At 47.6% G+C, this 22729-nt stretch overlaps 1 protein-coding gene across 7 annotated transcripts; it reads right to left on the reverse strand.

The window, feature by feature from the left end:
• Positions 1-92: 92 nt before the first annotated feature.
• Positions 93-22173, reverse strand: Mbd1 (methyl-CpG binding domain protein 1). Of its 7 annotated transcripts, XM_013018983.1 has the most exons (17): positions 21896-22173; positions 12883-13017; positions 10084-10198; positions 9825-9991; positions 9658-9740; positions 9189-9229; positions 8698-8844; positions 8476-8604; positions 8224-8298; positions 8008-8127; positions 7857-7925; positions 7065-7232; positions 6375-6764; positions 6158-6286; positions 5702-5833; positions 5554-5615; positions 93-4384 (listed from the first exon to the last, which is right to left on the reverse strand). In XM_013018983.1, the coding sequence occupies exons 2-17, from the start codon at positions 12990-12992 to the stop codon at positions 4345-4347; spliced, it is 1977 nt and encodes a 658-aa protein (XP_012874437.1). In that variant the 5' UTR covers positions 12993-13017; positions 21896-22173; the 3' UTR covers positions 93-4344. The 7 variants fall into 7 exon arrangements, with proteins under 7 accessions (XP_012874437.1, XP_012874439.1, XP_012874436.1 ...); XM_013018985.1 differs by lacking the exon at positions 8224-8298 and having other exon boundaries at positions 93-1046; positions 5533-5615; positions 7065-7229; XM_013018982.1 differs by lacking the exon at positions 8224-8298 and having other exon boundaries at positions 93-2600; positions 5552-5615.
• Between the last annotated feature and the right edge of the window lie 556 nt (positions 22174-22729).

A 22729-nucleotide genomic window follows, 5' to 3' on the forward strand; every position in this document is an offset into this window, starting at 1 on the left:
TGGGTCTGGAAGCAAAAGTTTCATGCAAAGGTTAAATTTTGTCCCACACACATTCTTCTTCATATCCATACCGTAATAATCACAAGACAATCTTAGACTGGTGTAGTGCTTTACAATTTGCAGGTATTTTCAGATACAGCCTTTGAGCCTAACAATCAGGGATGACGGAACTCTGGGTAGTATCCTTATTTTACAGAGTAGTTAAGGCTCAGGGAGCTTAAGTGCTTTATCAAACCACCCAATCAGTATAATAAAGTCAGTAAAAAAAAAATTCCTAGCACTGGGCAGAAACCAGGGCTCAGACTTAGGTTTACCATAGGAAAGGGGCAGATCAAATGGGACCAGTGGTGTGACCTGGATGGGCACAGTCAAGACTGGGCATCTTGAGCAGACTAAGGACAGTCAGTCTTCAGATCCAAAGTCCATGTAATCCATTCCCAAGAATCAGGATCCCAGGCAGAACTAGGAAAACGATCAGAGAACCAGAAGGGGCCTTCAGAGAACCACATGGGCACTACAGAGTTGCATTTTCCATCAAGCGCAGGGTGGTATAGTTGATACCTAAAAGCCAATTAAGAATGCCACTTTACAGGCTGGGGCATGGCTCAAGCAGAAGAGCACCTGCCTAGCAAGCACAAGACCCTGAGTTCAAATCCCAGTACTGCCAAAAAAAAAAAGTTATCCCCATTCTAAAGTGGGGGTGAGCATAGAACAGTAGAACACAGGAAAAAAAACAGTAATTATATCAGCATGACATATACTAAACAACCAAAGTACAACTAATTTGTCCTCTTAAAGCCGAGGATCACTATAAATTGGAATTCCTCAACCATTTGTAATCCACCCACTTCAGATGTTCTGTGGTTTGTTTCTAGATCGGGATTCCATTTTCCTGAATTGCTGGTTCAACTTTTCAGTCACAAAATAATGTCTTCTCTCTTAATAATCTCTTTAATAATTCTTTTTTTTCCTCCTACAATGCTTCTTCTTTCAACTGTAGTTCAGTAAAATACTCATTTTCATTTACTGCTAAGAGTTTATGTAGCCTGAAACAAACAAACAAACAACAAAAAAGAAGGAAATTAGGAGATTGTTTGGGTTCCCTAGTGTCCTGAGGAATGACTCTTGGATCTTTGCACCTCCTGGTGTCTGTCTATACGGAAAGACCCACAGCGCCCCGCCCCCCCCATGCACTTTGAAAACAGGAACACCTTGTGATAGGCCACTTAATATTCAGGGGTGCTTGCCCAGTGTCTCAGAGTTGTACATCCCAAAGGGTTCTGCTGGGGTTTGCAAAAGCATGGGGAGACCAACTAGGACTGTGCAGCTGCTCTGGGAGATTTCATCATGCTAGGAGCTCACTCAAAGCGAGCTTCATAGTAACCAGTTCAGTTCTGCCTGTTTCACCACTCTAAAGAGGGGAACTGGCTTCCTCTGGGTCCCACCCAGTGAAAGGTAGTGATTCTTGGTTGCTTAGTATCACCAAGGTCAGAGCCTGTATAATAGCCCCCATCGGCCTGGAGGGTTCCTGAGGAGGTTGAAGGACTGGAACCATGTCCAGCACAGGAGATTCAACACCAGTGGTATGTCTCATTCATCACACTCGGACGTCTAGAGAAGTGACAAAACTGAACTTTATCCTGACTCCCAGCATCCCAGCTTCTTCAAGGTAGCCAACACAGATACCATCACCAAAACCTTCCCCCAAAGAAACACTAAGCATATAATTCAGTAAATGGAACAATAAAAATTATTTTTAAATGTAACAGCTTAGGTAGAAATTATTTAAATTATTTCCAACATTTACTGTGCCCCAACAAGATTCTCACAAGAGCTGCCTTTCCCAAAGTTGCCTGGATTGCATATTTCAGCATTAAAGTTCATGATAAATTTGGAGATCCATTTGCTGCTTGTAATACGGGAGTGCATCTACTAAGACTGAATGGACCCTATTTTCCCTCCCTATATCCTAGGATTAAGTACAATGCCTACTATGGGCCAGGTTAATACTTGAATGAATGACACAAAAATAACCAAGATCAGAAAGTTTCTTCTGTGTGGGCTTGACAGGATTTCCTTCCTTGCTGGAGTCACCATGAAATCCATGGTCTTCAGCTTTGTATTTTCAACAATACAGCTTTACCAAGTTATCCTCGGGTGAGTAGCGAGACCCTCAGGAGCGGATTCATGGGAGGAGGGCTTTATAACATGCGGGGGCCATGTCCTGGAACTCCCTTCCCCATATGCTTCTGGGTACACATTTTCTCTGATAACTGGAGGACAGAAGTGAAGCAGCAGCATACTGAGATTTTTACACTTGCAAGGCTGATGTGGAGACAAGGCGCTGCCGCAGCTCAGCAGTTCACGAGTGATGTCAGTTTTCTGCTGGCTCACCTCATTGGTGTGGGGCAGCAGTCAGGCCTACAGCTAGGCTTGCCACTGCTCCACCTCCCCTGGGAGCATCGAAGCTGGAGGTGGTGAGAAACTGACTTGGGTTCCAGGCCATACTTGTGGGTCCCAGCTTCTGCTCGCGGGCTCCAATATGTCCTGGGTTTCCCACAGTTTACATTCATCTTCCCTTCCCGACTGCCTGCTGCAGACTTCAAGCTCCAGCATGAGATGCAGAATTAACCACCTTACCAGAGACTGTGTAACCAGTACCCACAATTGTGTAAGGTTGAATCCCTCTAAATAATCACATACATCATCGTTGTCTTAGAGGTTTCTGCTGTTTTGACAGTACCCTAATTAACACACACAGTAATCACTCTTCCCTCAGTTGGGATGTCAAGCAAACACATTTCCCTTAGAATATCACTATCAGAATACTAGAGCTAATGATTGGATCCTAGTAGGAATAGAGCATCATCAGAATATCCAGTCTTGGCCAGGACAGAACTAGGTAAGGAAGGGCAAAGGAAGAAAAGTGTGGCAGACAGCTGTATCTTGAGAATTAGAAATGGGAGATGATATTAGCACCTGGAAGGTAGAGGCAGGAGTATTACTGTTATGAGTTTGAGACTAGCCAGGGCTACAAAGTGAGTTCAAAGCAATTCTGAGCTATAAATCAAGACCTTGTCTTAAAAAATAAAAGGAATAATCTTTATCTGAATTACCTAAAGTTGCAGGGCCAGGAATAAGGTAAGGAACACCATATGATATAAAATTTAAGGGGCACTCACCCAGTTCTGGCACTGTAAAGGTGGTTAACTTACAAGCTACATGTCTTTCTGGCAATTAATGAAGTATGGAGAGTGAGGTAGGGCTAAGCCAAGACTGGCCCTTAGGGCAGGACTTGTAGCAGGAAATGAGCCTCCTAGTAGATATTTGAGCTGGGGGCAAGAACCATGCACAAGGATCATTAGAGGATAGAAGATGTTCATTGTCAGGGAAGATACAGCCAGTCAGGCAATTTTAGTTCCAAACACTGCTCTGGCTGAGGTCGGGGAGGTCAGGGAGCAGCTGGTGGGTAAGAATACTCTTTAGGCTTTGAAAAATCCTATGCAGCATCTGCTGTCTGTGGGGAATCCAGTTTGAGGATGAATAGGTGCTCTGCTCTGACAAGATGAACCCACCTACATATAGCCTTAGCAGTCCCTAAACCATGCTAGAGGCAAGAGTATAAAAGGTTTATTACAGTGCTTATTGAAATCCACTGTGTATTTTCAAAGCTACTAAAAATACTGTTACTGAAATATTGTAACATTATTGCACACAGGATTGCAGTTAACAGTTCAACAGCATAAAGAACAAAACCTTATACTCTGGGCATAATGCTAAACTCTACCAATTCTAATTGACACTGGGAAAGTTAGTATCTTTTGAGTTTCAGTTTCCTCACCTGCAAAAGTGCACAATGTCTTCCTTAAAAGACTGTTTTCAGGATTAAAGTAGTTGGTCCACAGGAGCTCATCAAACAGTGGTCCCTTTCCTTTCCTCCTTTATTGACATTGCATTTTCAACTCCTGTCTCCCTGAGATAATGTTGAGACACTGCCAGGTCCCATCCAGAAGCCACTTCAAATCATCGATGAAGGTGGCTTGTAGGTTCTTTGTAGTGACTTTAAATTACATTGCCTTCCTCACCCCCAATTCTCCTCCCATGAATACAGCTTCTCATTGTGTTCAGAAGCCCAGAAGGACAGATGACCAACTTTTACTGACTTCCTTAAATTCTAAGTACTAAGTAGGCCTGCTCCTTGGTTTGCTAGCTTTTCCTCCTAGGCTTAATCCATGCACCAGCCCTTCACCCAGTCTGCTACCCAGCCTCTAGTACATCAGGGTGTCTCTCAAAGCCGCTCTGCAAGTATCACCTTGAATCCTACAGTCTGCAGAAGTCTCCAGTTTATTGCTTTCTAGCTCCAGGATTTTTAAGTTTCTTGGACCTAGAGAAGAAGGAGCAGGTCTGTATGTTGAATGACGTTTACTATTTGCAAAATGGAGCATCACAAACCCATTTCCTACTATTATGTGTCTCTGGCCCCTTTCCCTTAATTGCCTCTACTTCTTTTCTTTCCTCCACAAACTACCAATGCAGACAGTACAGCACCTTCCCTGGAAAGCAAGATTCCACACACAGGGAAATGGTAAGCTTCCTGCAGGTAGGGTTTCTGTCCCTTGAAGGGCAAGGCTTACATCTCCACTGCTGTGTATCCAGCAGGAGCTGGGTCTATACCAGTCAGTATCTCTTTCATTTCCCAGTTTTAGTTGGAGGGGTTTCCAGCCTGTTAAAACTGGTTAATAGGAGAAAGGGAAGCCATGTGCATAGGCCCAGTTTCTGTTTGAAAGCCCACTTGGTACTTCATGCATGGACCTCTTGCAGGAGGGAGCATTCACCTGCCCTCCTCCCAGCCCAGTTTTTAGAGGCATCTTGCCCTTCCTCCTATTGCCAGAACTACAGGGAAAGTTCTGCATAGGATCTGACACAGGTAGTAACCTCAATAGTAAAGGCTGAGAGACAGCTCAAATCCTTCCAAACACGATGCTATAGGAGGTGAAATGAGCCAGAGGTCATATAGCAACTGTATGTATACCCAACTCACAGAGCCAGCTAAGGATCTACACTCCCTGCCCTCCCCACACTGGGGCCAGTCCTGCGCAATGTCTGTGATAGGTATTCTTCCCACCATCAGAAGCAGACAGGCTACCCAATGGGAGATTACCTCTTGGGAAATTACAAAGGCCTTTAAGACCTCAAACAATGATCCACAGAGTAAGAGTTTGTACATTATGTTTAGCTTTGCAGGATTTTCTTAGGAAAATGGGAACCAGATTCTATTCATCTCTGTTTTGTTTTGTTTTTAAAATCTCATCACAGAGCGTCAAGTTTTCTCTCCTTTTCCCAAAAGGAGAGTCTGGAACACCATTTGGCCTGGGTTTCAAGAAAATCTCTAGGGTGCTACACATACACCCTCACTGGTTATGAGCAGCACAGTAGATATAGGCCTTTATCTGTCTCTGTATCCAGCCAAACTCCTAGCTGTACTTTCAAAATTCAGGGCCCACATCTGACCAGCACCCACCCCATGCCTACCCCTCACTGTGTGGGGCACACCTTGGCAACCAGACAGCTGTGTCCCGGAAGCGGGTTCCACCCAGGCTGAAAATCTCCGTGATCTAGGAAAGAATTAACATCACAGGTCAGCATGGCTGGAGGCACTAAGGCAAGATGAGGGAAGGACAGGGGATCCTCCAACACTGACCACAGGTGTGCCAGCCCCTCCTGTCTCCTCTTCTGGGGCTGACTGAGAGACACAGTTATCCTTGTTCTCTTCTTTCTCCTCCTCAGGGTCTGGTGGCTCTTGCTTCACAGATGGCAGAACTGGGTCTACTGCCTGAGAGAAATGGGGAAGGGCTGCAGTTAGGACAGAACTGACCCAAGGGCAGTCTCTCTCTACCAGCCTGCCACACTTCCATCACCAAGAAATGCTGCCTCTGTGCCTACAGATTTTCCCATCTCTCACCAATCTTTCCTTTCAGTTGGGCAGCACAACAGACAAAGCTGCCTGCTTATGCAGAATGAAGTGATTCACAAACAACAGGCTACTTCAGCCATCATGCCTACAGCTGTGCTCACAACACCACTACCATGGCTCACCATCACTTTGCTTACATATCCTCTCACTGTGGCCCCCAGAAAACACCAGCACTGCCCCCACCTTGCTAGGGCAGTCGGGTTGCAATGTGGGAGAAGTCAGGATGGCTGTGCCTGGGGTCCACTCTTCCTGGGTATCTGTCTTTTCTTGCTTCACCTGTACAACCCAACTCAGGCGAGAGCACTGTGCCTCCTGCATGAGAGAGAATGGTAAAGTTGGCTTTAGCTCCTGGCATGAGGATACATGGGGCTGAGTAAGGTAGGGTAAGGGGCATTCTCACCTGCAATGGGACTTCTGTGGAAGCTGCTGCAGGGCCAGGCACCTGCACAGGACTGCTGGCACCCTCCCGTAAAAATACAAGATCGGTACCCGGCGGGGGCAATACAAAGCCACCACTTGCTTCCTGCTTCATTGGAGACTGGGCACGGCATGGTCGGGATGTGCCTGGCCGAGATGTGCCCGGTCGGGATGTGCCTGGTCGAGATGTGCCCTGTCGGGATGTGCCCGGTCGAGATGTGCCCGGTCGGGATGTGCGTGCAGTCCGAGACGGATTTCGTGTGGGGCCCGGGCGGTGCCGTTTTACAGAGCTGGGCCTCTTTCGGCGACGGCACAGTGGAGGCGATTCTGCTCCCTCCTTGGACCCTGATCCGATACTGGGCAGTAGTCGCTTCTATGAGGAAAGATGGGGATGCTATGATCATCCAGTGCCATGACCGACCACACCCACCCTGCTAACTTCCCATTAGTCCAGCAGAGACTCTGGGTACATAACACCTCATCACTTGCCTGCTAGTCTCTCGTTAGCAAAGCCAGTGCCAACTGGATTCAGTTACCCAGAAACAATGTCTGCTAATTCTTGGCCAGAACCACTGAACCACCCACCCACCTACCAGGTCTTCCCACCACTCCCAGGCACTGGGAGGCCTGGCCCAACCTATCCCATCCACTTAACCCTTTCTACCCCACCCACCATAGCAAACTGCAGGCACTGGCGCCAACGACACTTCTGGCGCTTGTGGTTGCTGCCCCCAAATTTGGGCTTGTCGCAGCAGAAGTCACAGTGGCCACAGTCCATCCGCCGTAGGCAGGCTGCACAGGCCCCACACTTGCGGTTCTGCCGCCGGTTCGTGTAGGGCTGCTGGGGTGGAGGGGAATGGCGCTGCTGTCACTAGGATTAGGAGGAGCCATCCTCAATGCCTACTCCAGTGCTGTTCCTGGCGCTCCCCTAACCATGTGGGTCAAGTTAGCTACACACTAACCTCAACCTGCTAAGTCTCCGCGCACCACACCTCAGCTTGTTACCTTCAAATTAGCCACCATCATTGTGCCAGCTGGCCCTGATCAACTATTAGGGATGTGGTTGTTCTAGCACCATTACCTTCACAGAACCTGCTGCTCCCCCAGGAACTGCCACGACAATAGCTTTGATGTCTCCCCCTTCCCCCTGTCCCTCTCATCAGGATTTCTCTGAATTTCTAAGATCTCTCCTCACTGTGTCAGCTGAGTCTACTTATCCTACATGAGCCCCATTAGTAGTCAGCCCCATTAGTAGTCTGCTAGTCCAGTATTAGGTACCAGCGTGAGGAACTATTACTGCAGTGGTTGATCCCTTACTATTCCTTCCCTCAGTATTGTTCGTGTCATTCCACTCCCCATTACTGTGCCGTTCTGTTCTTCCATTAGGCCCATTACAAAATCTGCTTTTTAGGAGTTAACCATCAGAACAGTCTAGGTTTATCCAGGAAGGGTGGAGACCACTCACTAGTTCATCCTCCTCTACACAGTAATAGATGAACTCGGCAGGTGATGAGGGCGCTGGAGCACTGGTGTGCTGTAGAAGCAAATGGGTGGGGGTCAGGCCAGGTACTAGATAAGGTCAGGCTTATACCATCCCCTACCCAACAGGACCTTACCAGCTCTCTTTGCTTTGGGGACTTTGATGCAGGAAGCTGAGGTGGTGGCTGAGCCTGGGAGCGCCGCCGGGGAGCCTTCTTGGTGTTGCAGCCTCCCCTTCGATGGCTGCGTTTCTTACCCTGGGAGAGAGCCAAGTTGAGGTTTGGAAGCATAAGGCAAGCACAGGACCTCCAAGAAGTAAGAAACAGTCAGGTAGTGCACACTGGGACACTCACAGCAGGGGGAACCACAACCAGGGGAGGGCAACGCTGACATCCTTGTTTGCAGCGATGAGGGCGGTGAGTAAGATGCTGGCAGAGAAAGGTGAGGCCAGAGAGGTAAGCATGGGGGCAGAAGAGAAAAAATCATGAGGTGGGCAAAGCCAGACCAGGAAGAAGCAACAGCAGCAGTGGTGGCAGCTTTAGTAGTGATGTCTGCTCTGGCCCAGCCTTGGCCCCAGCAGCACTGGCCCCTCCAGCCTGACTCACCCGAAGGCAGCGCCGCTGCACACACCTCCACTGGCGCCTGACACCAGGGCGGGGAGGGCGAAGGCAGACTCTGCAACGGCCACAGTCCTCTTGGGTCTGACAGCCTCGGCACACTCCACACCCTCGGCTCTGTGGGAGGCCGGAGGTGTGATGCATGGGGTCAAGGTCATGAGAGCCAGAGGCTGAGGTGAGCCTTGGGCCCACCCCATGTGCTTGACTCACCTTCTCCACAATCCGGAGGCAGCGCCTCCGTTCACACTTGCAGAACGGCTTTGGAGCTGCATCATGGGAAAGCTGCTGGAGGCATGTAGAGCAGGTCCCACAGTCTTCTTTTACCAGGCAGGCTGCACACTCTCCACAGCCCACACGCTGTAAATGTGTAGAGCAAGATCAAAGGCCCCAGTAAGGTGACTCCAAGACCTCTGTTTCTCTTATGTTTACTGACATGACTTCTATTCCCACCACCATGCTTCCTTCACTGAATCTAGTAATTACTGACTAGCTCACTCTGAGGACACTCTTTTATCTACTGGTTCCCTGTTGAATCCTTCAGTATGTTTACTGATTGACACCCTAATTCCTTAACCAATCTATGGCCACGTCCCTTCAAAAGGACTCTCACACCCTGTGGACCAGTCACCAAACATTCACATCCCACATCAAGCCCATTACATCCAGTGCCCACAGCAGGGCTGTGGATTCAATGTTCTTACCTTATACTTCCTCTGCTCCCGGTTGAAGGCAATTCTCTGTGCTGGCGGAGGGAAAGAGGGATGGAAAGTGAGACAGACTTTTTTTTTTTTTGTGGGGTCCGGTCGTGGGGCCTGAACTCTGGGCCTGGGCGCTGTCCCTCAGCTCTTCAGCTCAAGGCTAGTGCTCTACCACTTGAGCCACAGCACCACTTCCGGCTTTTTTCTTTTTTCTTACGTGGTGCTGAGGAATCGAACCCAGGGCCTCATGCATGCAAGGCAAGCACTCTACCTCTGAGCCACCTTCCCAGCCCTGTGAGACAGACTTTCTATCTGTCCCTTTAGGGAGACATTTGGTCAAGGGACACTATCTGGGCTCTGATGTCTATCATTCAACTTCCTATGCCAGTATCCACCACTCAAATTCCAGCTTAGCCTGATGTTTATTCTGTTCCTGTCTCCTAATGCCCCAATGCCTTAGGGGACCACTCACCTCGGCAGTCCTTGCACAATGTCTTAAGCCACTGTCTCTTGGTACCATCCCTTGAGAAGCTGATTCCACAGTTCTCACAGCACCTGGGATAGGAAAGACAGGTGTGGGGCCCTAATAGCACCCCTAACAAACATCAGCTACCTGGCTGACATCAAGTCAACACTCACCCAGGTGCAGGGAATGAAGCTTGCGCTGTGCCAGTATCAGCCTTGGTCTCATCCTTTGGGGTTTCCTTCCTGATCTCACTCTTTTGGGGTCCAACCTGATGATTCCGAGCCTTCACTGGCTTTGAAGCCTTCTTTTGCTTCTTGCTGGGAATGGCCACAGAATGGCCCTGGAGACATGAGGGCAGGAAGATTATGGTTCAGTACATGGGTAGGTGTCAGGTGGCTTAACCCCTGCCTGGGCACCCATATCATGAAGTACCTTGCTGGCTGGATGGCACAAGATGCCTTGTTTGAAGTTGAAGAGGGTGAGGTCACATGCAGGGCCCAGGTACCGGGTCAACTCAACTTTGCTTCGGATCCTGTCTCCTGTGGGGCTGGGGATGGATCAGGATGAGTTGGTAACTCAGGTGAAGCAAATTCATTCCACCCACCTAGCATTCCCACAGAGCGAGTGCAATACAGGAGGCAGCCAGGATTCAGGCTATGATTCCAAGCCAGGTCCCATCACAACTACCAGCATGTATACAAGCATTACTAAACACAGTGAACCACATAATGTCATTCAAATCCACCACAGGTCAAATATTCTACACTGGTCTAATGAAATTATAATAGGGATGAAAAATTCCTATAGCCTAGTGACATGATGACCATTGTAATGTCAAACACAATGTCTTACTCATGTTTTTGTGGTGATGCTGCTGTAAACAAGCCTGCTGCACTGCCAATCATATAGTATGGCACAACGCTGCACATGACATAATACTTGATTTAAGATAATGACTACAACTGTACTCCTTTTTTCATTATCTCAAGAGTTTAAGTTCACTATATACTACGTTGGCCACAACAGACTCACAGATCTCATGGTTACTACATCTCTTCATTCCATAATTTCCTCTTCTATTTGATTTAATCCTGTGTCATTTTGTTTGGTATAGTCCTAGGAGCAGCAGACTATAGTATATACATTATGGTAATGTGCTGCACAAGAACATCCTGACAAATAATGAACTACATACATAATGGGGTCCCACTGACTACATTGCCTAGGGATACAATAGTGGTCCTGTTTTGTCTAAGTACATCCCATCATGAAACTGCCTAATGGTACGCTTCTCAAATGTATCCCCACTGCTGGGATGCAATCAATGACTATAACATGTATATATATATAGTGCATTATACCATCTAGATTTGTGTAATTCTACTGTATGTATACACAGGAAAATCTAGTGATGCCTATTTTTCAGAATGTATTCTCATTATTAAATAACACATAGCTATATGATACAAACAGACATTAGCATATTTATAACACATAGTACTAGTGGTATTGAAAACACTTCATGTAAGTAAAAACATAAATGAAAACAGCAAAACATATGAAACAGCAAACATAAATATTACCTGCCAAATGCATAAACAAGGCAATTCAAAGCTGTTAGAAGACATATAAAAATACAACTATATATAATAAATTATAAGTAGTTGATAATAAACTTCATGGGTCTCTTCTGTTTCTGTATATCTTATAAGAAAGGCATTCACAGCAACCAGGTGTTGGTGGCTCATGCCTGTAATCCTAGCTACTCATTTCGAACAGAAATACATGGTTAGGTTTCAGCTAGCTTCAGTCACATTTTCAACCCCTAATTAATACACTGCCTTGTTTTATGTATATTCTGTTTAAAGGCATTTTACTTAATAAATATTTCTCACAAATGACTGCAAGGTCTATGACCGACTCAAAGCCAAGGACCTTGAAGACCATTTTTGTCATATAGGTTTGTCTACCAAGGTTCTCATCAAAAAAGTCTCATTATGGAAGTAGAGCTGTGGCTCAAAGAGGTAGCCTTGAAAAAAAGAACTCAAGGAGAGTATCCAAGCCTGAGTTCAAGCCCCTCAACTCACAATAAATAAACAAACGAACGAATGAAATTTTCCAGGCACCAGTGGCTCACAATCCTAGCTATTCAGGAGGCTGAGATCGGAAAATTGCTGTTCAAAACCAGTCTGAGCAGGGGAGTCTATGAGACTCTTATTGCCAATAGACTACTCAGAAAAAGCCAGAAGTGGTGTTCAAGTGGTAGAGGGCTAGCTCTGAGCACAAGAAAGCTCAGGAACAGTATCTAGGCCCTGAGTTCATGTCCCAGGACTGCCCTCCCCCCACAAAAAGAGTCATTAGCACTGAAACCTAAACGCTATTCTGAATAACAGCAAGCATTTAAAAGATTTTTCCTGCAGATTCTTGATTTGTACAGCCTGCATTCCACACAAGTATAACATTTTTCATACCATATCACCTTGTATAATGTACAAGCCAGCCAGCACAGAGATGGATTTATATTTCCCTTATGCTGGATAACATGTCTTTGGTTTTCCTTATAACAATGTTGTCCATGTTTTATTGGCCAACATTTCATGGATTCACACACTTAGCTGTTTTCCTAGTTTTCCCTTAGTGTCAACAATTACTTTTGGTTGTTACTTTTAGTAATTACCAGTGTAGCCCCACATACATACAGGCAAGTTTCTTCTTTTTCTAGATCCATATTTTGGATCTCTAATACTGAATTCACTGCAATTAATGCCAGAACAAAGCTTATCTGACACTTTTGTGTGTAAGTAACATCATAATCTTCTTGTATTCCTGACACTGGAGTACTACTTTAGGGGTCATATAAACAGAGAAACTGGGAAACTGGGAACAAACAGAAAAGCACACACACACACACACACACACACACAAAAAGGCCCTAAACAGATCAGAGGCAAAATGAGGCAAGTTGAGTACAACAGGTGAAAACAGAAAGCCCTTGTTCCATTTGGCCTGGGATCACACATACTAAGCAACTCAAAATTTTCACTCTTCTCTGAATAACCACGAAAGCACTGTGAATATTAACTTTGGTCAAATAAATTTTATTAAATAAGTGAATTTGCAAACAAAATCTTCAATTAATGATTGGAAATGTACGTGAATTGAATCACTCTCTTCTCTATAACCCCCAACCAGACTCAGCTCCACCTGACTTGCTCACAAGCCACCCAGTACCTCTGGTAATAGATGTCTGAGCGTCCACAGGTGACCCCAGACTTTCGATAGACCTCCCGTCGCTTCCAGCCTGGGCCCAGGGCTGGGCAGTCCAGCCAGTCCTCAGCCATGGAGGCTTTAGGAAATAGCAGCAGCCTGAAAAGAAAAGGGAATGGTGGGAAGTGGGTGACACTGAAGCTCTAAAAAGGGAAAAGCAAGTTGTGTCTCAGGACACACAAACCATTGGTTTGTGCTTTAATGTTTGTCTTTAGTGCTTGTTCAAAACTTACAAGCTGCCACAGGCAACAAGCATCTGATAATCCCTCATTTCCACCCTGTTCTTCCCTGTCCTGGGCCAGGAGTTTATTTCTTCTTCTTCTTCTTTTTTTTTTTCCATTTATGATGGTTCTGGGGCTTGAACTCTGGGCCAGGGTGCTGTTTCTAAGCTTTTTACCTCAAGTTTGGGATTCTATCCTTTGAGCCATACCTCCACTTCCAGCTTTTTGTTGGTTGTTGGTTGTGGGGGCTGAATTCTAGGCATGGGCACTGTCCCTCAGCTCTTCAGCTCAAGGCTAGGGCCCTACCACTTGAGCCACAGTGCCACTTCCGGCTTTTTTCTGCTTATGTGGTGCTGAGGAATCGAACCCAGGGCCTCATGCATGCAAGGCAAGCACTCTACCACTGATCCAACTTCCCAACCCCCATTTCCAGCTTTTTGATGGCTAACTGGACATAAGAGTCTCGTGGATTTTACTGCTTGGGTGACTTTGAAATTAAATCCTCACATCTGGACCTCCTGAGTAGGTAAGATCACAGAAGTAAGCCACCAAGGCCAAGGCTTCCCCGTTTTGACTTCTCTACTGAAGAGATAGAGGGATTCTGGGGAAGGATTCCCTAACCCTCCTATTCTCAGACTGAGGGTCCATGGTTTTCCGTTCACCATCAACCAGGAATTATTCTTCCTCCTTCATTCTTGCTTGTACTTGCTGCAGGAAACATTCCCTGGTTTGCTTGTTTCTGTGCTGATGCTGGGGCTTGAACTCTGGGCTCTGCATTTGAGCCACAACTCCACTTCCAGCTTTTTGCCTTCAGTCTGGTCCTCTACTTCAGTGTATGGCCTCCCATTACTTCCTTGGCCCAAGACCTCCCCATTTCCTTATTTTAGCATTTAAGCTATTTCTTTCTGCTGTCTGTTGTCCTTTTATCTTGCTATTTCAATGTTACAACTTTCACTGCCTTTGCATCATCTGAGCTAGAGCCCCCAATGATGGAAAATAACTTAAAATGAAAGCACTCACCTTTCCCTTGGCAGCCATACCTTAGGACTATCCTTGCTGCCCACCCTGCTGAATCATTTAGATTCCCTTTTCTCTGAACAAATGTACCCTGTGGTCTTGGAAGAGAGCCTGAGACCAAGACCACATCTGGCACTGAAACCCCTCATGGACACAGGTGCTGTTGAAATCTTTAGACCTCCTACTCAACGTAAAATTGCTCTCCCACCCCGCCTCCATGGCACCCGCTAACATCTGCCCCACCTGACTTCACCTTTTCTGCCTAATAAAAGGAGACCCTTGTTGTAAGGGAGGTGTTCAATTTTGTTCCTTTAGCCGAGGTGAAGACTTGGTGCTAGTCCCATGTTTTCATCCTGAATAAAACCTGTTGGTCTGTTGAGTTCCCCTTTTGGCTCTTTTCTTTATTCATATTCCCGATGCTCAAACATTTACTTACATCCAAACTCAACTCCTCTATATCAATATAGGAACAGGCCCTCATTCCTTCCATTCCTCAGCCTGGGAGCCTTTTTCAGTGTTCTAATCCCTTTCTGCCTATCACAGCCCACAACCCTCTCCAATTCCTCTCCTTTACAGACAAAAAGTTACTTTTGCCCAGTGCCAGTGGCGCACAGCTATAATGCTACCTACTCATGAGGCTGAGATCTGAAGACTGGGATTCAAAGCCAGCCCACATAGAAAAGTCCATGAGACTCTTACATCAAATTAAACAGCAGAAAGCTGTAAGTGGATGTGTAGCTCAAGTGACAGAGCCAGCTATGAGCAGAAAAAGCTAAGTGAGAGTGCAATGACCTAGTATCCATGCATGTGCATGCGCGCACGCTCTGTCTCTCTCTTTCTCTCTCTCTCTCACACACACACACACAATCAAACCTTGCAGCATCCCCTCCATTTCTCTCTTATCAGTCTCAGAGTCCTCAACTCTAAACCACCCCCTCACCCATGCCCCAGTTCCCTGCTGTTCATGCCCCAGGATCATGCCATCCTTGTCTGTCTTCTTGATAAGAAAAAACCTGCAGTTATCAGAACTAACTCAATTTGGTAATGGTGAGTTGTTATTGACAGAACCAGCTTGACCAGAATTAACTTGACCTTTACACTTCAAATTTCGAGAACTAACCGTTGGGGTAAAGCAAAACTCAAAACGCTCATGCTCTACCCAAAACTAAAACCCAGAACCCAAGCACCACAAAAGGGTTGTACTCCTGCCGGTTGGGGTTCAGGTTTTAGAATGGGAACTCCCTTGGGCCTTCTGGTGTAATAACCTGAGCGGCAAGTGCTGCTTGCTTCTTCGCGGACTATTTTCTATAACAATATGATTCCCTAATTGGGAAACAACCCTGCTGGTCCTTTGAGGCACCAGTATGGGCCTCCATTGGTTTGAACTCCACTAAACTGTTATTTGGGCCCTCCTTCTGGGGGCCCTGCAACTCTGAGAAAGCACAATCTCCTAGACTCAGTGCAGAATGCAACAACTTGTAACATCTGCTTTTGAATCAGATAATGGCCAGGTCCTTCTGACCCAACCAGTTCCATGCAGCAGGACAGAAGGAGAGCCTGATCACCTCCCACGGCCCTTTCTAAAAACCACCACCAGTTTAGGCCCCTTCTTTTAGAAGGAATCATCAGTTCAAGGCTTTTCTTTACAAAGGGCCACCAGTTGGTGTCTCTTCACAGACAGCCACCAGTTTAGGGCACTCCCTAAACAGGGAGGGATTGTTTTAGCCTCTTAGATGAATGTGTGAATGAATGTGAAACTATCTGTGGCCAAAACCTACGGAGTTCAGGTGGGTCCCAACTTGCAGCACATAAAGTGATTCACATTCCATAAGGGACCTCAGATCAGGCCTACGTTTTTTAATACATGTACACCTTTAGCTAAGAAGCACCTAAGCTTCCACAAGGGACTTGGCCAGGTGAATGACATTAGTACCTTCTGTTGTCTGTTCATTAGGGAAGTCTACTGTCTGGTATCAGGGGCGTATGCTTATCTAGACCAGTTCCCCTATGTAGACTCCTGGTTACAGACTACCTTAACCTTCCCTCAATGATGAGCTTCAACACAAACTCACAGGACCAATGTAAGATCTTATTAGTATAACTATCTTGGCCTCAGAAAAGAAGACCATTTATGAAGGAGACGCTGAGGAAGAAGCACTGCACTTATGCCCTACTGGGCAGTTGCCTGAAAGCCTGCCACTATCAGTCTTGCTTCAATGGGAAGAGCCGGACTCCAACCTGAGGACTGGAGCCTCAGGGCTGAGCAGGAGGCCCAGGCTCAAGTGTTGTAAATGCCCTGACAAGAACCGTGAGGTTGGGGCTGGGAAGGTGGCTCAGTGGTAGAGCATTTGCATTGCAGGCATGAGGCCCTGGGTTTGATTCCTCAGCACCACATAAGCAAAAAGAAAAAAGCCGGAAGTGGTGCTGTGGCTCAAGTGGTAGAGCACTAGCCTTGAGCTGAAGAGCTGAGGGACAGCGCCCAGGCCCAGAGTTCAGGCCCCACAACTGAACCCCCCCCCCAAAAAAATCGTGAGGCCCCCAGCAAATTGTCTCATATGGCACAGTCCAAAAGGGTGGCCTACATTTTATTATCAACTCTTCAGTACCACTGACCTCTTGAACTAGAAATATCATATTCTTTATCTGAAGAAACCCCAGGCCCTCAGAGACCTCCTGGAGTCCAACTTCCAGATCAACCAACCAACTTGGGGTAATTGCTGCCGGCTCCTTCTCACTCTTTTCAGTACTGAGGAAAGGAGGTGCATTTTAATGGAGGCCCAAGAGTGGCTCCAAGAACATATCCTAGGTGGCCAATCAGACCCGGTACATGCCAGTACTGCCACCCCAAACACAGACCTGTAGTGGGTGCACTATATTCAGAATAGGGGTGACCTGATCCTTAGGACCCCCTGCCTCAGGAGCCCCTGGTCGAAATGATGATGGAGGGCCAATGAGTTTTATGGTAGATACAGGAGCACAGCATCCCATTGTAACATGTCTAGTAGCCCCACTCACTAACTAGGAAATCACTATGGGGGCTACTGACTTGGCTCTTTTATCAAACCCAAGGCTGCAACGTGATAGCCATCTGGTATGCCATGAGTGTCTATATTTACGAGACTGCCCAATCCCTCTACTGGAAAGAGACCATCTGTCCATATTGAGCACCCAGAACATCCTCACCCAGGGGGAGCCAGCTCACCCAACACTGGGAAATGGGAAGGCCTTAATAACAACAGTGACAGGAGAATCTGAGTGGCAATTCTTTGATCAAGATGAGATTACCAGAATGGGAAGTTGGCTCAGTGGTAGAGTGCTTGCCTTGCATGCATGAGGCCCTGGGTCCCTCAGCACCACATAAGCAGAAAAAGCTGGAAGTGGTGCTGTGGCTCAAGTGGTAGAGTGCTAGCCTTGAGCTGTAGAGCTCAGGGACGGTCCCTAGGCCCAGAGTTCAAGCCCCAAGACCGGAAAAAGAAGAAGAAAAAAAAGATGAGATTACCAATTCACCTAGCCTACTGAAAGTTTCCTACTGTCTGGGCCAAAGGCAATCCTCCTAGTATGGCTAAAAAAATCACCCACCTCCCTTGGTTGTTGAACTTAAACCAGGAGCAAACCCCTAGGCATCAAAAACCATATCCAGTCGCCACGGAATACTCCATTGCTGCTGGTGAAAAAGTAACGGGGAAAAAAGACTATCAGCTTGTCCAGGACTTACGAGCAGTTAATAATGTTACAATAATCATATTCCCTATAGTCCCAAACCCTCTTTAACCTCATGCCCATGCTAGCTGGCAGGTCCATTTACCTTGATCTCAAGTATGCTTCTTTCTGCCCTGACCCCAGTGGGCCAGCCACTCTTTGCCTTTGAATGGGAGGATCCTGACAGAAGGAAAGGGGATCAACTGATCTGGACCCAATTGCCACACAGTGGTTAAAGAATTCCCCACTTTATTTGAAGAAGCCCTAGCTGGAGATTTGGCCACCTTCCCAGGGGACCAAATGAACAATGTCTTATTACCATATGTGGATGACCTTCTCCTAGCTAGCTCTAACCAAAAGGACAGTTGCAGGGGCACCCAAGCATTGCTGACCCTCTTAATAAGGCTGGCTACTAAGTCTCCTGGAAGAAGGCCCAGATATGTCAGCAGCAGGTAAAGTATGTGGGCTTCCTGGTCTCCCATGGGGAAAGATCGCTGAGGCCAGAGCAAAACCGAACTATCTTCTCAATACCTAGGTTAAACACCAAAAAGAGGTATGTGAAATCCTGGGTGTGGCTGAATTCTGCAGAATTTGGATACTAGAATATGTGGTATTGACTCTGCCTCTGTATGCGATTGTAAAAAGCTTAGAATAAGAGACTTTGCAATGGAAATTTAGTAAGAACAAGCTGTTCAGGCAATGAAGTGCCGGCTGACCTCTGCCCCAGTGCTTAGACTGCTTGGGAATTCAATCTTTGTTTTAATGAAAAGCCAGATGGTCCTGGGCATCCTCACTCGAGATTTTGGACCATGGTAGTGACTGGTAGCTTATCTCTCCAAGCAACCGGACTCTATGGTGGCATGATGGCTTCCATGCCTTTGGGCTTTGATCATCACTGTAAGCCTACTTCAGGAGGCAGATAAATGAACACTGAACCAAAACATCAACATAAAAGTGCCTCATGCAGTGACCACCTTAATGGATAGCAAACGCTATTGATGGCACCCAGATGATGCACTCTGGGGTTACTCTGTAAAAATCAACAGGTCAAACTAAAACTATCACCTGAAACTGAAACTGCCACCTTCCTGCCAGCAGACCCAGGCTCCCAGATCATGTCTGTGAAGACTTGATAGATGAAGAGTTTTCAAGCAGACCTGAACTAACTGACCACCCCCTCAAGCCTCCAGACTTGGTCCTGTTCACCAACAGGAGCTTTATGTCAGGGAAGGATGCTAGATGGCAGGATATGCAGTCACCACCAAGAACCAGACATCGGAGGCAAAGGTCCTTCCTCAGGGATGGTTGGCCCAATGGGCAGAATTATGGGCCTTAATCAGGACTCTGGAATTTGCTGCCACCAAGTGAGTTAACATCTTCACTGACTCTAAATATTCCTTCACTACCTTGCATGTACATGGAGCCCTTTATTTAAAAAGGGGGGGGGGAATCCTCTTGGCAAGAGGAAAAGAAATAAAGTAAATAATAAAGAAATCCTCCACCTGCTGAAGACAGTATGGAGCCCATCACAGGTTGCTGTAATCCACTGGAGAGGGCATCAAAAGGGCAACAACACAGTCAGTAGAGGAAATAGTATGCCAAGTAGGTGGCAAAGAGGCTATTCAACAGCCTAAATGTCCTGTCACCACAGAACGTATGGTCCAGGTGTTAGTAAACCCAAGCTTCTCAGAAAGTCCAAAGTATAGGCAAGAGGAAGCTAACTGGGCAACCTTGGAGGGAGGACATCAGACAATAGAAGGTTATAGAGGGTCCCCCAACCAGTGTCTCTTGGTCCTACAGAAATTGGCCTATCAATAACACAATGCCAAGAAATGGGGCACTGGGAAAAAACTAAACTGTAATCCTTGTTAGAATGGTATTACTTTATTGCCAGACTCCCCACCCAATGTGCCTACATTAGTCAAAAATGTACAACTTGTACCAAAAATAATGTAAACCAACAAATTCCCAAGACCCTTCGCATACAAGCTGCGGGGATATCAATCACCCTTTGAGGACATACAGTGGACTTCATGGAAGTAAAACCAGGCCAAGGATTCCATTATCTGTTAGTTCAATTCTGCACCTATTCAGGTAGCTGAGACCTTTCCAGACGCAAGTAGGGGGCCTGGGAGGTTGCAAAAGCACTGTTAAAGAGATCACACCCCTCTACGGGCTGCCTCTGTCTACAGGATCAGACAACAGGCCAGCATTCATTTCTGAAGCCAAGGCTTCAAGTGTCCAATGAAAACTCCATATGCCTACTAACCAGAATTCAGGAAAAGCTGAGTGCATGAATCAAACTCTAAAAACTACCTTAGCCAAACTCTGCCAAGGAACTGAGGCACCCTGCTGCTGCGGATTCCACGAGTCAGGTACACCCCAATTCCTTGGGATTTTCCTCTTTTGCGGTTATATATGGCAGGCCCCCACCTATCTTTGGTAGGTGGGAGGGAAGATTCCAAACAATTGGGAGAAATAGAGTTGTCACGACAGCTCCAAGCCTTGGGAAAAAAAAAAAAACAACACTCCGTTGTATCTCCTGGGAAAGTACTCCCTTCTCCTTGGAAACTAGGCTCAGCCTTGACAACCACGGGAGTCCGTGCAGGTCAAAACCTGGGAAAAGGAACCACTCCCAGTGTGGGGAGGGCCCCATATTGTCATCTTACCCCCCCCAACTGCTGTAAAGGTTGCGGGTATCACTCCTTGGATCCACCACATGAGTTAAGAGAGCAGCTGTCCTGGAGGAGCTGGAAAGTAAAAGCTCACCAGAGAAGACCCGCTGAGAATAAGCTTACGGAGACAACAGCCCTGCTTTGGTTATTCCTGGGCTGACTAATTCACAGCTTGAGGGTGATCTTCTGGAGCAGAGCATTTGTGACAATCTCTGCGACTGGACTGTGTATAAAAACTATGTAGACACCACCATTTTGTAGCCATTAGTTTATCATTCATACTATTCCTGTCCTGTAAAGTTATGTTTTGACCCCCTAGAATCCCCCAAGGAAATATGGTTTGAACTGAGGGCCAGGGGCAGTGGGAGATGTCTGTTATCAGTTTCTCCAGACCCTGCCATCAGGAGCTATTTGGAGGATGGTTCTCAAGACTAGGTGGACTCCAGACCTTAGTCTTGGCCATAGCAGCTGGATGCATAATCATTCTGTGTGTACTGCCTTCATAGTGCACACCCTCTTAGCTACAGAACTGGCAGTAGAAAGGATAATTAACGGCTGCACAGATCCTTGCTTTGCGAGTATACTAGTCCATAGATCAACACAATTTATTAAAAGATGATGCTACTATAGATATTCTAATATATACACATACTTCAATATGCATACATATCCTAATATATATATCGGATATATATATCTATACACACGTGAGTGTTGGTGTATGGAGAGAGAATCAAAAGGGGTAATGATAAGGAAAACTTATCATCGGAACTAGCTCAACCTGGTAAGGAAAAAAGCCTTCTATTGCCAGAACCAGCCTGATCTTTATGCTTCAAGTAATTTTCGAGAAACTAACCACTGGGCTGCTCCTGTCGGTCAGGGCTCAGACTCGAGTAGGAACTCCTCTGGGCCTCGCGTCATAAACCTGAGTTCTCCAACTCTTGGAGCACCGTTTGCTTCTTCCAGTATTTTCCACGGCATTCTGGCCCTCTCCTTTTTCTCACCCACCACAGGAGCCCCTCCCCTCAGCGATCCAACCCTCCCGTTTCTCCCTGTCATCAGCCGGAGGGGTCCCTCGATTCTCCCTCTCAGTGTTGCGAGCCCCCCAGTTCTCTTCCGTGGCCCCTGGGTGTGCTAATGTCTCTCTTTCCGGCCTGCCCCTGGTCCCAGGCCCCCGCCACTCCTGTCAGTGTGCGGCTCTGACATTCCTTCCTCCCCCCAGCAAGTCACCCCATTCCTCCCTTTCAACCCTCGGACGCCGCCATTCTTCCTCCTCCTGGCCCGAGGGCCCTCCCTCCCCGTCAGGCGTAGTTCCTTCCCGCGTCGCCCGAGCGTCCTCCACTCCCACTCCCACGGCTCTCTCACCAGCTCGGCGCGGGCCGGGAGCTCCCGCGGCTTCTGCTAGGCCTGCGGCCCCATGACGAAGATGCCGCCTGCACGTCCCGCCTAGCCCTACTTTTCTCCCACCTCCGCGGCCGCCGCCTCCGAAACCCTAGCTGTCGCACCAGCGGCTGTTCGTTGTTCCCGGAACCGGAAATCCACTGCCTGCCTCTCGTGCTCCGTCCCGGACGTGAAACCCACACACACAGCTTTGGCGGCTGGGTCCTGGAGCGGACACTGCCGCGCCTGCGTGCTGAAGCCCCACGGTGGGGCACAGGGGGCGCGCACCGGGCCGGGACCTTCTGCGCCTGCGCTGCCTCCAACCCCAGCTGGCGCCCACTTCTCGCGCGGGAGCGCTCGTGCTCCGAGCTCCTCAGCTGGCGCGCCGCTTCCCACGCCGCCCATTTTGGTGGCGCCTGCGCCTTCGACTCAGCCCAAGGGGCGGGAACCGCCTTGCTGAAGTACCGTTAGACTCCCAAGTAGTGAAGAGGGACCGCCCAGCCGGGGCTCTGCGGGGCGCCTTATCTCGGTTGCGAGGACAATCCTTCCGCGGATGAGCTGAGATGCATCCAGTATTGATTTGCTCGATTGTTACTTACTCCAAGATGACACCCCTCCATTATCACACACTTCATACAGTGCTACCCGACGCCATCCGGCCTGCCCCACGACTGCTCACCTGCGGCTTCTCAAGGCTAGCGCTTCGGCTCCCACACTAGGCCGGCCAGCAGGGTCGGAAGACAGACCTCTAACCCTGCACCCCGCCTAGACTGAGTTTAGTTCGCTCCGTTTGGCTGCTAGTCGTGGCCGGCCGTCCAT

This window comes from Dipodomys ordii, unplaced genomic scaffold, assembly GCF_000151885.1.
Source record: "Dipodomys ordii isolate 6190 unplaced genomic scaffold, Dord_2.0 Scaffold43, whole genome shotgun sequence".
NCBI lineage: Eukaryota > Metazoa > Chordata > Mammalia > Rodentia > Heteromyidae > Dipodomys > Dipodomys ordii.